Source organism: Nerophis ophidion, linkage group LG08 (genome assembly GCF_033978795.1).
Source record: "Nerophis ophidion isolate RoL-2023_Sa linkage group LG08, RoL_Noph_v1.0, whole genome shotgun sequence".
Taxonomy (NCBI): Eukaryota; Metazoa; Chordata; class Actinopteri; order Syngnathiformes; family Syngnathidae; genus Nerophis; species Nerophis ophidion.
Window position 1 is genome coordinate 78,349,196 of NC_084618.1, and position 15,746 is coordinate 78,364,941.

Consider the following 15,746-nt stretch of genomic DNA (forward strand, 5'->3'; position numbering starts at 1 on the left):
TCCTTACTTTTACTTGAGTAATACATCTCTAAAGTAACAGTACTCTTACTTGAGTACAATTTCTGGCCACTCGACCCACCTCTGGTCATCACACAGATAAACACGCATTTTTGCATTTTGGATAAACATTATTTTTCGATGTTTGTATTTTTCTGGAAATATTTTAATCCATGAAATGAAAATAGCACAAAATCCAACTTAATGGCAATATTTGAATGAAAATCAACTCTTTTTTGTTTGCTTTAAAATCCATCCATCCATCCATTTCCTACCGCTTATTCCCTTTCGGGGTCGCGGGGGGCGCTGGCGCCTATCTCAGCTACAATCGGGCGGAAGGCGGGGTACACCCTGGACAAGTCGCCACCTCATCACAGGGCCAACACAGATAGACAACATTCACACACTAGGGACCAATTTAGTGTTGCCAATCAACCTATCCCCAGGTGCATGTCTTTGGAGGTGGGAGGGGCCTATCCCCAGGTGCATGTCTTTGGAGGTGGGAGGAAGCCGGAGTACCCGGAGGGAACCCACGCATTCACGGGGAGAACATGCAAACTCCACACAGAAAGATCCCAAGCCCGGGATTGATCCCTGACTACTCAGGACCTTCGTATTGTGAGGCAGACGCACTAACCCCTCTGCCACCGTGAAGCCTAAAAAAAATCGGTCCTAATTTTATTTATTGCTTTGTGTTTCAGAATTGGAAATAGAATGAACGGAAGGTACACGGACTTTGGTGCCTTGTTGGTTGTCTGCTTTTTTTTTTTTTACAAAATTAAACAACTGAGTGAACATCCTCCAAGTCCCCCCCCCGCCCCCCCAGGGTTTTTGCATACACACACACAAGATTACATATTGTCATTACGAATGCATTTTCCTCGCTAATTCACAAGACCACCTTTATGCATTCAATTTGTACTTTGCGGTGTTTTGTTATATTGGTTTGACCCCTTCCCAGTTCAGTGCAGTCGAGCATGCAAATCATGACTCAGTCTGCTGAGGTGTGTGGCGTGATCTTTGGGAACATTATTACCATCTTCCCCAGACGCCTGCGTGACCGGAGGTTACAGCAGTTCACCCTCCCCCAAAACACACACGCACATACAAATCATGTGACATCACACAGCGGCTGACCGCGCGCAACCAATCAGAGACAAAGTGCTGACTTGTGATCCCCCTGGCACCAATGGCGACAGGGAGGGGCGCGTTAACCACCTGTGTGCTAACACAGTGAATGGGACATGTTTTGGTGGTGCGTTTGAGGGCCTTCCGAGAACTGGGGCACGGGGAGTATGAGCTGCTGTGATAAAAAGTGATGCCGCAAAAAAAAAGGCACGTAGTCAAAAAATAAAGGTTACAGTGGGGCAAAAGAGTGTTTAGTCAGCCAGCGATTGTGCAAGTTCTCCCACTTCAAATGATGACAGAGGTCTGTCATTTTCATCATAGGTACACTTCAACTGTGAGAGACAGAATGTGAAAAAAAAATCCAGGAATTCACATTGTAGGAATTTTAAAGAATTTATTTGTAAATTATGGTGGAAAATAAGTATTTGGTCAACCATTCAAAGCTCTCACTGATGGAAGGAGGTTTTGGCTCAAAATCTCAGGATACATGGCCCCATTCATTCTTTCCTTAACACGGATCAATCGTCCTGTCCCCTTAGCAGAAAAAACAGCCCCAAAGCATGATGTTTCCACCCCCATGCTTCACAGTAGGTATGGTGTTCTTGGGATGCAACTCAGTATTCTTCTTCCTCCAAACACGACGAGTTGAGTTTATACCAAAATCTATACATGGATGATACAGCAGAGGATTGGGAGAATGTCATGTGGTCAGATGAAACCAAAATATAACTTTTTGGTTTAAACTCAACTCTTTGTGATTGGAGGAAGAAGAATACTGAGTTGCATCCCAAGAACACCATACCTACTGTGAAGCATGGGGGTGGAAACATCAAGCTTTGGGGCTGTTTTTCTCTTTCCATCAATGACAGCTTTGAATGGTTGACCAAATACTTATTTTCCACCATAATTTACAAATATATTCTTTAAAATGCTGGAAGACCCCGCCACGTTTCATCTTCAAAGCTCTCACTGATGGAAGGACTGGCCCCATTCATTCTTAACACGGATCAATCGTCCTGTCCTCTTAGCAGAAAAACAGCCCCAAAGCATGATGTTTCCACCCCCATGCTTCACAGTAGGTATGGTGTTCTTGGGATGCAACTCAGTATTCTTCTTCCTCCAAACACGAGTTGAGTTTATACCAAAAAGTTCTATTTTGGTTTCATCTGACCACATGACATTTTCCCAATCATATGCTGTATCGTCCATGTGCTCTCTGGCAAACTTCAGACGGGCCTGGACATGCACTGGCTTAAGCAGGGGGACACGTCTGGCACTGCAGGATTTGATTCCCTGTCTGCGTAGTGTGTTACTGATGGTAACCTTTGTTACTTTGGTCCCAGCTCTCTCCAGGTCATTCACCAGGTCCCATCGTGTGGTTCTGGGATTTTTGCTCACCGTTCTCATGATCATTTTGACCCCACGGGATGAGATCTTGCGTGGAACCCCGGATCGAGGGAGATTATCAGTGGTCTTGTATCGCTTCCATTTTCTGATAATTGCTCCCACAGTTGATTTTTTCACACCAAGCTGCTTGCCTATTGTAGATTCACTCTTCCCAGTCTGGTGCAGGTCTACAATTCTTTTCCTGGTGTCCTTTGACAGCTCTTTGGTGTGGGCCATAGTGGAGTTTGGAGTCTGACTGTTTGAGGCTGTGGACAGGTGTCTTTTATACAGATAACGAGTTTAAACAGGTTCCATTAATACAGGTAATGAGTGAAGGACAGAAGAGATTCTTAAAGAATCTGTGAGAGCCAGAGATCTTCCTTGTTTGAAGAGACCAAATACTTACCATAATTCACAAATAAATTATTTAAAATTCCTCCAATGTGAATTCCTGGATTTGTTTTCACATTCTGTCTCTCACAGTTGAAGTGTACCTATGATGAAAATTACAGACCTCTGTCATCATTTTAAGTGGGAGAACGGCGTGGGGCAATGGAAGAGTGGCCGTGCGCAACCCGAGGGTCACTGGTTCAAATCCCACCTAGAACCAACCTCGTCACGTCCGTTGTGTCCTGAGCAAGACACTTCACCCTTGCTCCTGATGGGTGCTGGTTGGCGCCTTGCATGGCAGCTCCCTCCATCAGTGTGTGAATGTGTGTGTGAATGGGTAAATGTGGAAGTAGTGTCAAAGCGCTTTGAGTACCTTGAAGGTAGAAAAGCGCTATACAAGTACAACCCATTTACAATCGGTGGCTGACTAAATACTTTTTTGCCCCACTGTATGTATCACTTTTCATCGGACGAACACCAAAATGTACCACACAGTGTCGGGAAAATATGTTCATGTATCAGAAGAGACATATTTTGCAATATTATGTTCTTAAAAAAAAGTTGATAATGTGTTTACATTTTTTAAATAAAAAATACAAGCTACAAAGCTGCCCTTCTTTGCTTGCATAAAACACATCTCCAGTATATTCTACCGATTCTTAATCATATTTATAATTTTAAGGCAAAATACACATGTGGAGCCTTTTAACAGTTACATATTTTCAATTGTGAATTTGTAAAACTTATCTTTACCTACAAACCACGTTTCCATATGAGTTGGGAAATTGTGTTGGATGTAAATATAAACGGAATACAATGATTTGCAAATAATTTTCAACCAATATTCGACTGAATGCACTAGAAAGACAAGATATTTTTTTTTTTTTTTTACAAATACTAATTAACTTAGAATTTCATGGCTTCTATACGTGCCAAAGTAGTTGGGAAAGGGCGTGTTCACCACTGTGTTACATCACCTTTTCTTTTAACAACACTCAAACGTTTGGGAACTGAGGAAACTAATTGTTGAAGCTTTGAAAGTGGAATTCTTTCCCAATCTTTTTTATGTAGAGCTTCAGTCGTTCAACAGTCCGGGGTCTCCGCTGTCCTATTTTACACTTCATAATGCGCCACACAGTTTTGATGGGAGACAGGTCTGGACTGCAGGCGGGCCAGGAAAGTACCCGCACTCTTTTTTCACAAATCCATGCTGTTGTAACACGTGCTGAATGTGGCAAGGCATTGTCTTGCTGTAATAAGCAGGGGCGTCCATGAAAATGACGGCGCTTAGATGGCAGCATATGTTGTTCCAAAAGTTCCATGTACCTTTCAGCATTAATGGTGCCTTCACAGATGTGTAAGTTACCCATGCCTTGAGCACTAATGCACCCCCATACCATCACAGATGCTGGCTTTTGAACTTTGGGTCGATAACAGTCTGGATGGTTCGCTTCCCCTTTGGTCCGGATGACACGATGTCGAATATTTACAAAAATAAATTTGAAATGTGGACTCGTCAGACCACAGAACATTTTTCCACTTTGCATCAGTCCATCTTAGATGATCTCGGGCCCAGAGAAGCCGGCGGCATTTTTGGATGTTGTTGATAAATGGCTTTCGCTTTGCATAGTAGAGCTTTAACTTGCACTTACAGATGTAGCGACAAACTGTATTTAGTGACAGTGGTTTTCTGAAGTCTTCCTGAGCCCACGTGGTGATATCCTTTAGAGATTGATGTCGGTTTTTGATACAGTGCCGTCTGAGGGATCGAAGTTCACGGTCATTCAATGTATGTTTCCGGCCGTGCCGCTTACGTGGAGTGATTTCTCCAGATTCTCGGAACCTTTTGATGTTATGGACCCTAGAATTTGAAATCCCAAAATTTCTTGCAATTGCACTTTGAGAAAGGTTGTTCTTAAACTGTTTGACTATTTGTTCACGCAGTTGTGGACAAAGGGGTGTACCTCGCCCCATCCTTTCTTGTGAAAGACTGAGCATTTTTTGGGAAGCTGCTTTTATACCCAATCATGGCACCCACCTGTTCCCAATTAACCTGCACACCTGTGGGATGTTCCAAATAAGTGTTTGATGAGCATTTTTCAACTTTATCAGTATTTATTGCCACCTTTCCCAACTTCTTTGTCACATGTTGCTGGCATCAAATTCTAGAGTTAAAGATTTGGAAAAAAAAAAAAGTTTATTAGTTTGAACATCAAATATGTTGTCTTTGTAGCATATTCAACTGAATATGAGTTGAAAAGGATTTGCAAATCATTGTATTCCGTTTGTATTTACTTTTAACACAATTTCCCAACTCATATGGAAAAGGGGTTTGTAAAACATACTGTATTTTTATTATACTTAACAATGATATAGCACAGGGGTGTCAAAGTCAAGGCCCACGGGACAAATTATCTATGGATGATATTTGATTAGTGTTAGAAGTGGCCCTCAGGCCACAGCCACCTGCTGCTGTTTTGCACGCACCAATACTCCACCAGTTTTGGTGCTAGAAATTTTGAAATTGGATCCAAGTCATAAAAATGGGGTCCCACGGTAAATGTTTGAGGTCCAATTATTTTGTAAGCGTTTTGAAAACAAAATGATAAATGTATGCATTATCTTGTTATATCTCACATTCTATATCAGGCCTGGGCAATCATTTTGACTCGGGGGGCCACATTTAGAGGAAAAAAATGTGCCCGGGGGCCGGTATATCTATTTTTAGGAGCACTAACACAAAACCTCTCAATGACATCGGTGTGACAGACCGCCTTAAAAAGCGTAATGGAATTTTAAATTTTTCTATGAAGGATAAAACACTGAATATTGACAAAATATGAATGTCACACGCCCTTTCAATTGACATATTTTACAAACAAGTGAAAGGCAAAAAAAATGCAACAAACAGTAAAATATGAACACGAAGGGTACAAAATAAACCCACCTAAAATCTGATACATCACTAAGCTTTAGAACTTGGTTGTGAAAATCTCCTTCCGCGTCTGTGGAAACGCTTCCCGCCCACAGTAACTAATTATATGACCATAGTAACTAATTAGATTACCATAGTAACTGGTATATCAGGCATATGTGCAGATTCCAACTATTATATGACCATATAACTAATTATATGACCATAGTAACTAATTATATGACCATATAACTAATTATATGACCATAGTAACTAATTATATGACCATATAACTAATTATATGACCATAGTAACTAATTATATGACCATATAACTAATTATATGACCATAGTAACTAATTATATGACCATAGTAACTAATTATATGACCATATAACTAATTATATGACCATAGTAACTAATTATATGACCATAGTAACTAATTAGATTACCATAGTAACTGGTATATCAGCCATAAGTGCAGATTCCAACCATTATATGACCATATAACTAATTATATGACCATAGTAACTAATTATATGACCATATAACTAATTATATGACCATAGTAACTAATTAGATTACCATAGTAACTGGTATATCAGCTATAAGTGCAGATTCCAACCATTGAAATACTTTGTACAGTTGAAGACTTACAGCCATTAGAAAACATCACTGCAAAACAGTTTCCATCTTAAAGATCTAAAAAAATTACTTGGGAATGTCCGGCGGGCCAGATTGAAAAGGTTAACGGGCCGCGTGTGGCCCCCAAGTATTAATTTGCCCAGGTCTGTTCTATATTGTGTTTTGGAAAGAGGTTGCCATAAATGTTAATTCATTAAAAAAAATAATACAAAAGAAACCATTTTAATGCATATAGACTCCAGCACCCCCCGCCACCCCAAAAGGGACAACCAGTAGAAAATGTCTGTATGGATGGATGTAAATATGTTCAGTTATAAACATTCATTCTCTTTCTTCTTTCCTTCATTGATCTAAACTTCACCGCTGCAGAGTATTTTTTTCTACATTTTTTTGTAATACATTCAGAATGTGTTTGTTCTATTTTTGGCCAAAGTAAGACAAAGAAAACAATTTGAAGTTGTCTTTATTTTTTAGTTTTAATGCCAGGATTTTAATAGTCCTCCATGTGACCCCTGAGCTAAAATGTGTTTGACAGCCCTGATATAGCATTATATATTCTATTATATACATTATTACAGACTTTAATCAACTATAACTCTTCTTATCCAGGGATTACTTCATTTAAACTCCTTTTTGTAACCAAATATGGTTACTACCTGATGCAAATAATTATTTTGCTGTTCAGAAGCACCGCAATGCAGCTGTTTCATACAGAATCAAAAATCATCTTTACTCTTTACTTACAATATGCATCCATCCATCTTCTTCCGCTTATCCGAGGTCGGGTCGCGGGGGCAGCAGCCTAAGCAGGGAAGCCCAGACTTCCCTCTCCCCAGCCACTTCGTCTAGCTCTTCCCGGGGGATCCCGAGGCGTTCCCAGGCCAGCCGGGAGACATAGTCTTCCCAACGTGTCCTGGGTCTTCCCCGTGGCCTCCTACCGGTTGGACGTGCCCTAAAAACCTCCCTAGGGAGGCGTTCGGGTGGCATCCTGACCAGATGCCCGAACCATCTCAACTGGTTCCTCTCGATGTGGAGGAGCAGCGGCTTTACTTTGAGTTCCACCCAGATGACACCCTTAGGGTGCTAAGGGAGAGACCCACCACCCGGCGGGAAAAACATATTTCGGCCGCTTGTACCCGTGATCTTATCCTTTCGGTCATGACCCAAAGCTCATGACCATAGGTGAGGATGGGAACGTAGATCGACCGGTAAATTGAGAGCTTTGCCTTCCGGCTCAGCTCTTTCTTCACCACAACAGATCAATACAACGTCCGCATTACTGAAGACGCCGCACCGATCCGCCTGTCGATCTCACGATCCACTCTTCCCCCACTCGTGAACAAGACTCCGAGGTACTTGAACTCCTCCGCTTGGGGCAGGGTCTCCTCCCCAACCCGGAGATGGCACTCCACCCTTTTCCGGGCAAGAACCATGGACTCGGACTTGGAGGTGCTGATTCTCATTCCGGTCGCTTCACACTCGGCTGCGAACCGATCCAGCGAGAGCTGAAGATCCCGGTCAGATGAAGCCATCAGGACCACATCATCTGCAAAAAGCAGAGACCTAATCCCGTGGCCACCAAACCGGAACCCCTCAACGCCTTGACTGCGCCTAGAAATTCTGTCCATATAAGTTATGAACAGAATCGGTGACAAAGGGCAGCCTTGGCGGAGTCCAACCCTCACTGGAAACGTGTCCGACTTACTGCCGGCAATGCGGACCAAGCTCTGACACTGATCATACAGGGAGTGGACCGCCACAATCAGACAGTCCGATACCCCATACTCTCTGAGCACTCCCCACAGGACTTCCCGAGGGACACGGTCGAATGCCTTCTCCAAGTCCACAAAGCACATGTAGACTGGTTGGGCAAACTCCCATGCACCCTCAAGAACCCTGCCGAGAGTATAGAGCTGGTCCAGAGTTCCACGACCAGGGCGAAAACCACACTGTTCCTCCTGAATCCGAGGTTCGACTATCCGGCGTAGCCTCCTCTCCAGTACACCTGAAAAGACCTTACCGGGAAGGCTGAGGAGTGTGATCCCACGATAGTTGGAACACACCCTCCGGTCCCCTTCTTAAAGAGGGGGACCACCACCCCGGTCTGCCAATCCAGAGGTACCGCCCCCGATGTCCACGCGATGCTGCAGAGTCTTGTCAACCAAGACAGCCCCACAGCATCCAGAGCCTTAAGGAACTCCGGGCGGATCTCATCCACCCCCGGGGCCTTGCCACCGAGGAGCTTTTTAACTACCTCAGCAACCTCAGCCCCAGAAATAGGAGAGTCCACTACAGATTCCCCAGGCACTGCTTCCTCATAGGAAGACGTGTTGGTGGGATTGAGGAGGTCCTCGAAGTATTCCTTCCACCGATCCACAACATCCGCAGTCGAGGTCAGCAGAACACCATCTGCACCATACACCTGGCCTGTCCACTACCTCCGGAGTCCTACGAGCCAAAAGAACCCAATAGGACTCCTTCTTCAGCTTGACGGCATCCCTTTGAACATGTCACGAGGGAAGTGCCAGACATTGAGTCCGAGTGGACCATGTTCTGCACCTATATTGTCGAGGTTGGCTGATTGGAGCTGTGGCTGCAAGGTAGTTGGTGCCATCCCTCACCGCCGGTGTCCACCAACGGGTGAGGGATGGCACCAACTACCTTGCAGCCACAGCTCCAATCAGCCAACCTCGACAATATAGGTGCGGAACATGGTCCACTCGGACTCAATGTCTGGCACTTCCCTCGTGACATGTTCAAAGTTTTTCCGGAGGTGGGAATTGAACATTGTACTTACAATATAGTATTTAATAATGATAAAAAAAATGTCATAGCAATTTTGTTGTACATTTTTGTGGATTTTTTCAAATTCTAAATTTGTATTTAAAATGTACATGATTTGCTACACATACAGTACAGGCCAAAAGTTTGGACAAACCTTCTTCTTATTCAATGATTTTTTGTTTTTGTTTTTCCATGACTATTTACATTTTAGATTGTCAATGAAGGCATCAAAACTATGAATGAACACGTGGAGTTATGTACTTAACAAAAAAAGGTGAAATAACTGAAACATGTTGAGTACTCTAGTTTCTTCAAAATAGCCACTCTTTGCTCTAATTACTTTTTTGCACACTCTTGGTATTCTCTCGATGAGCTGCAAGAGGTAGTCACCTGAAATGCTTTTAACTTCACAGGTGTGCTTTAAGCTCATTGAGAGAATGCCATGAGTGTGCGAAAAAGTAATTAGAGCAAAGAGTGGCTATTTTGAAGAAACTAGAATATAAAACATGTTTTCCGTTATTTCTCCTTTTTTGTTAAGTACATAACTCCACATGGCGTTCTTTCATACTTTTGATGCCTTCAGTGACAATCTACAATGTAAAGTCATGGGGGAAAAAAAAAGCGCATTGAATGTGGAGAAGGGGAGTCCAAATTTTTGCCCTGTACTGTATTTAAATGTATATTTCAGTCTAAAAATAATAAATATTTTTTTAAATACACCTTTAATGGAACAAAGTGGCACCATTTACACCGACTTGTTTTAAATAATGCAGCAAATAATTATTCAGCTGCACAAACCTGTTTCATGCAAAAAGTGACCATAACCAGATCAAGACTTGAAGAAGGTAAATTTTATTTGGGAAAAAAAAAAAGTTAAATAAGCAACATGGATTGTATTATATAAACATTTGTGCAACCAAAAAAGAAAGAAGAGCACACACGGAGGCACTTTACTGCCTTGATATGCCAAACTCGCCTGCAACAAAATATACATAATTTGATGTTTTATGGAGGTGGGGGCTACTGTAAGGATGGTTTAAAAAAAGATAAAGACGATGAATGAATGTTTGCACCAAAAGAGCCGCCATGCAATCATTCGTACGAGCCACTGGTGGGAAATGGCGAGGGGGCGGGAGGAGACAAGCAGGACTCCATGATGGCACGGTTGACTGAACATGATGACAGCAGGTGAGCAGTCGGTCAGTATTTTTATCATGAAATGATTCACTGCATCTCTCGCGTCGGTTACAGGCCGTGACTCAGCCGATTATAAAAGCATCCAATGTCTCATGGGCACCACTTAAACGCACTGACCGGTTGAAGCGCACACACACACACGTTTTGTACATCACATTGCAGCGACGTTCAGAGTACATTCATCTGACCGCCAACATGACTCCTCTCTTAGAAACATGGATGAAGGGAAGGAGATGAATACAAAAAGTTATACGCCCAGCTTGTTGGCGATGGTCATGACGACTTTGAGGATGGGCATGAAGGCGGAGATCTCGCTGAAGTTGCTGCTGCTCACCACCTGGGTGTGCACCTCCAGGCCGCGCTGGTAGTTGTGGCTCGCCACGCAGCGGCCGATCTCGTGTAGGCCGTTCAGGATGTTGTGGGAGAGCTGGGGGAGGCGGTGAGGGACACGTTCAAGAAGGATCCGTTCGGGGTTAGGTCGCGCGGGTTGACGGGGAATAACGCGGCGCAAAGCCGATCCTTCCCGGTGAAGATTGATTGCGTGGGAAATTCTCCAGTCGGCTCCAAGTAACCTTCAACTGCCTCACTATGACGACCAGGCTGGATGCACTTTGACACTTATTGTCGACATGCCTTTCTCCAGTGGAACTGTTTAAGTCGACGTCCCTCAAGCTGGCTGAGTCACATCGACCTAAGCTGTTGTCATCACCTAATATAGCAACAATAACCTTAAACTATAAGCAGCTACTTTTTCCTACGCTTTGCACCCTGCGGCTTATAAAACGGTGCGGTTTATTCACAGATTTTTCATGGATGACTGCCATAATACAAATAGGTTAAACTGATACTGAAGAGGTGTGTTATTGTTTGTGGAACGGGGCCATCTTTTGGATGTGTCAGCTCACAGCAGGTGCTCTTCTTTTTAGAGCTTTCAACTATAAGTGCCAACCGTCTTCTAGTCGTCCATAGCGTTTCTATTCGTATGGATTCCTCATTCATCACTCCAAACAATGTAAGTTTTACCATATAACTAAAACTGTTTGTACTTACTAAGTGTCTTATGTGGGATGTCTATAGAAATGTGTTTTCATGCATAATTGTATGTTTATATTGCAGGGATCACGAACCTTTTTGGCTGAGAGAGCCATAAAAGCCAAATATTTTAAAATGTATTCCCGTGAGAGCCATATAGTATTTTTTAACAGTGAATACAACTAAATCCGTTCATTTATAAATAAGACCAACATTTTTAGAGTACAATACGTCGCATTCTTTTTAATAACATTGTTATTCTGAAGCTAACCAATAATAAATACAATACTTCTTACCAATAATGCGACCTTCCTGTACCCCAAAAGACAGCTGGGATTGGCAGAGCCACCCAAAACTTCGAACAGGTGCATTATTCATTACTTATCCCGTTAAGGAATGTCAGCTAAGATTCATCTGAGAGCCAGATGCAGTCATCAAAAGAGCCGTATCTGGCTCGCAAGCCATAGGTTCCCTACCCCTGTTCTATTGTAATGTAATAAAGCGACCTATTACGCGAACACATGTCTATGTTAGTATCATTAACTTACAGCGACATTCTTTTTGTAATGTTTCAGTAAACTCACCAAGACGTCACCATGGACTTATAGAGTCCGTTTAGCTGATTACAGAGCTAGCTTCTGCAGCTAGTGGGTCCATGACAATGACTTCTGTTTTGTTTGATCAGCCGTTTTACTGCCGGGTGACAAGCACTGTTTGGAAACAACTAAGATGTGTATATAAACATTTACAAAATATTTCTGTGTATGTACATGCGACTTCTAGTCTGGTGCAGATTATACATCAAAAAATATGATTTTCCCCTAAAATTTAGGGGGTGCAGCTTATATATCGGTTGGAATAGTCCTGAAAATACAGTACTTGTGACTTTGTGCAAATACATAATCAAGTTTGAACTTTTGGCAGTTTTCCTCCAATTGTGCAAATGTTTGTTGTATTAGTTACGCAATGGGGATGAAAGAGCAGCAGCTTTAAAGTCTCCAGCCAAAATGAAAGCCACTTTGGTCCTAATGAGGAAACTTTGAAGATAAGAGGAAGTTATTTTTCTGTTGCCGCTTATAGCTTTATTTGTTGCTTTTTATTTATTCTTTAGTTTTTGTTGCTTTTGATAGCACATATCTGCTTTTGCACAAAATATGGCAACAGTACCAACGTTGAAATAAACGGAACGATCTTTAACTTCAACTTTATGCAGACAAACGTGGTCGACCAAATACAGGCAAAGCCGGCCTGGGAAAACATGTCCACACACGTGGAAGGCATAGTCACGCTAACTTCACCAGTCTGGGAGACGGCACTCCAACCGTATCTTTCACGGTGTTTCAATGGAATTACACATTAGTCATGTTTAGTTACTTGTAGTGGTTTGTTCAACCCTCACCAACATTGTTATGACATATTCACTTTTACTTTTTATTTGTCTGGCTGCCAAGGAAAACAGTCCGTTGCGCCCCCTGCTGGTTTCTATCTAGCAGTACAATCTAATACAGTAGGACTGCATAGTCATCAATTTATTTTCTCTGCTATATACTATAAGTGTTTTATATGAATGCACAATATTTTTTTTTCAAGCTGATACTGACAACTTCCTGCTTTTTCAAGACCAATATCGATAAGTAATTTATTGCCAATATTTTTCTAATTTAGATTTAACTGTAGTTTATACACACCTTTCTTTGCAACAAGCTTCTTGATACAGACAACTTCCTGCTTTTCAAGACCAATATCGATAAGTCATTTATAGCCAATATTTTTTTAATTTAGATTTAACTGTAGTTTATGCACACCTTTCTTTGCGACGAGCTTCTTGGGGAAGCTTCTTTAGGAGCGCAGGCATCTTCGTTGGATGCTAATACACAGTTCTAACGATGCTGATGTTTCAGGTTTGATGAGTTGACCCTCGATGTTTGCTACCTATAGCACGCAAAATGCCTTTCTGTGTAAAACAGTGAAAAATTCCCACATTATAGGACTTTTTATGGACAACACCTCCCACAGACTACACTCGGACCTTGCGGAGAGAATGAGCACGTTCAGTAGAAGGCTCAGACTCCCAAAATGCAACACGGAACGACACAGGAGATCCTTCATACCGACAGCCATCAGACTGTATAATGCATCTGTTCCCTCTAGACTACACTTGAATGTAGTATACTATACTTATATTATTCACATGTGTATAGTGTTATATAGTATTTATTGTCTATAGTGAGCGAACTGTGGTGCTGAATTTCCCTCAGGGATCAATTAAAGGCCTACTGAAACCCACTACTCCCGACCTCGCAGTCTGATAGTTTATATATCAATGATGAAATATTAACATTGCAACACATGCCAATACGGCCGCTTTAGTTTACTAAATTACAATTTTATAAATTTCCCGCGGATTTTCTTGTTGAAAACGTCGCGGAATGATGACGTCTCGGGTTATAGCGGACATATTGGCCCAGCACCACACACGGCTAAAAGTCATCTCTTTGCATCGCATAATTACACAGTAATTTGGACATCTGTGTTGCTGAATATTTTGTAATTTGTTCAATTAATAATGGAGACTATAAAGAATAATGCTGTTGGTGGATTGCAGCTGCTTTTAGCACCAAAACACAGCCGGTGTTACTTTGTTGTGAAGCTTTAACACAGAGCGGTCAAGCGAACATGTTTCTCTTCGTCAACCAGCAAGATTTTGGATGGGAAAATTGTGATATTAAGTCGGCTCTTACCGGAGACCTCATCCTGCAGCTCAAAAAGGCAGCTGTGATCTTGGTTCCTCGGCTTCTCTCAGAGACACTGCGTTCACCGCAGCCATCCGACTTACAGGTATGACTTTACTATCTCACTTAAACACTATTAAAACAATAAGCAGATAAGCGATCTTCCAGAATTATCTTAGTAAATGTGTCTAATTACATTTGAAATGCTCACACTGCCGCCGCCTTGAGCCGTCGCTTTTTCTTTTTTTTTTAGTGCCTCACTCTAACTTTTCTTATCTACAAATCTTTCATCCTCGCTCAAATTAATGGGGAAATCGTCGCTTTCTCGGTCCGAATTGCTCTTACTGCTGGTGGTTCACATTATAAACAATGTGAGCATGCGAGGAGCTCCACAATCAGTGACATCACGCGCATATTGTCTGCTACTACCGGTACAGGCAAGGCTTTTTTATTTGCGACCAAAATTTGCGAACTTTATCGTCGATGTTCTCTACTAAATCCTTTCAGCAAAAATATAGCAATATCGCGAAATGATCAAGTATGACAAATAGAATGGACCGGCTATCCCCGTTTAAATAAGACAATCTCATTTCAGTAGGCCTTTAAGTACTTTCTATTCTATTCTATGACTGACAACATGTTTGTTTCCAATGAGCTCATGGGAAATTTACGACAGGTTGTTTACAACACGCCTCAGGAAAGGAAAATAAGCGCTTGATTCGGTCTCGCTTAACCACTTACAGCAAGGTAGCTAATCTTGCCTATTTGGAGCGTTTTTTAAAATAAGGTCTTTTTTCCTCTCCCTTTTCTGTCGGATATTTATCGTGCATTCCTAGTTGTTGTTTTTTGTTACTACAATAGAAAGTGGTTTGATGGCAGAGGACGCGCTTTTATGTATGTATACATAGATACATCTGTCATCTCTATCTTTTTTTTTAATTTGTTTTTTATTTATTTATTTATTTATTTTTTTTTTTTAATTTATACTACCATATTGTATATGCACCTTAGGAGGAGCTGCTCCAATTTCGTTGTTCTTTGAACCTGTTCATTGCAATAATGACAATAAAACTCTATTCTATTCTATTCTATTCTAAAAAGCCAACTCACTAGGGCGGTTTAGCTCGGTTGGTAGAGTGGCCGTGCCAGCAACTTGAGGGTTGCGAGTTCGATTCCCGCTTCCGCCATCCTAGTTACTGCCGTTGTGTCCTTGGGCAAGACACTTTACCCACCTGCTCCCAGTGTCACCCACACTGGTTTGAATGTAACTTAGATATTGGGTTTCACTATGTAAAGCGCTTTGAGTCACTAGAGAAAAAGCGCTATATAAATATAATTCACTTCACTTCACTCAACATTTTTCAGTCAAAAGATGCTTCGAGAAGGCGCAATGTTTTAAGACTCTTTGTAGGTTTAATACCTGTCATTTTGGAGTGATAACTGTCAGCCATAATATTGGGTTCAGATTATCGAAAATTTACATTTCCATGGGGGTCTTGGACTTTTACTCTGGTGACTGAATGGAAAGCTTGTATTTTTGGA

General features: G+C 41.9%; 1 protein-coding gene across 5 annotated transcripts in view; it reads right to left on the reverse strand.

Moving 5' to 3' along the window:
- Positions 1 to 10,074: 10,074 nt before the first annotated feature.
- The window catches only part of sec31b (SEC31 homolog B, COPII coat complex component), a 40,488-nt gene continuing 34,816 nt past the window's right edge, over positions 10,075 to 15,746 (reverse strand). For all 5 annotated transcript variants that reach the window (XM_061909808.1, XM_061909807.1, XM_061909806.1 and 2 more), the window contains one exon: positions 10,075 to 10,867. In XM_061909808.1, the coding sequence (XP_061765792.1) occupies positions 10,688 to 10,867 (180 nt within the window). In that variant the 3' untranslated portion in view covers positions 10,075 to 10,687. The remainder of the gene's footprint in view (positions 10,868 to 15,746) is intronic.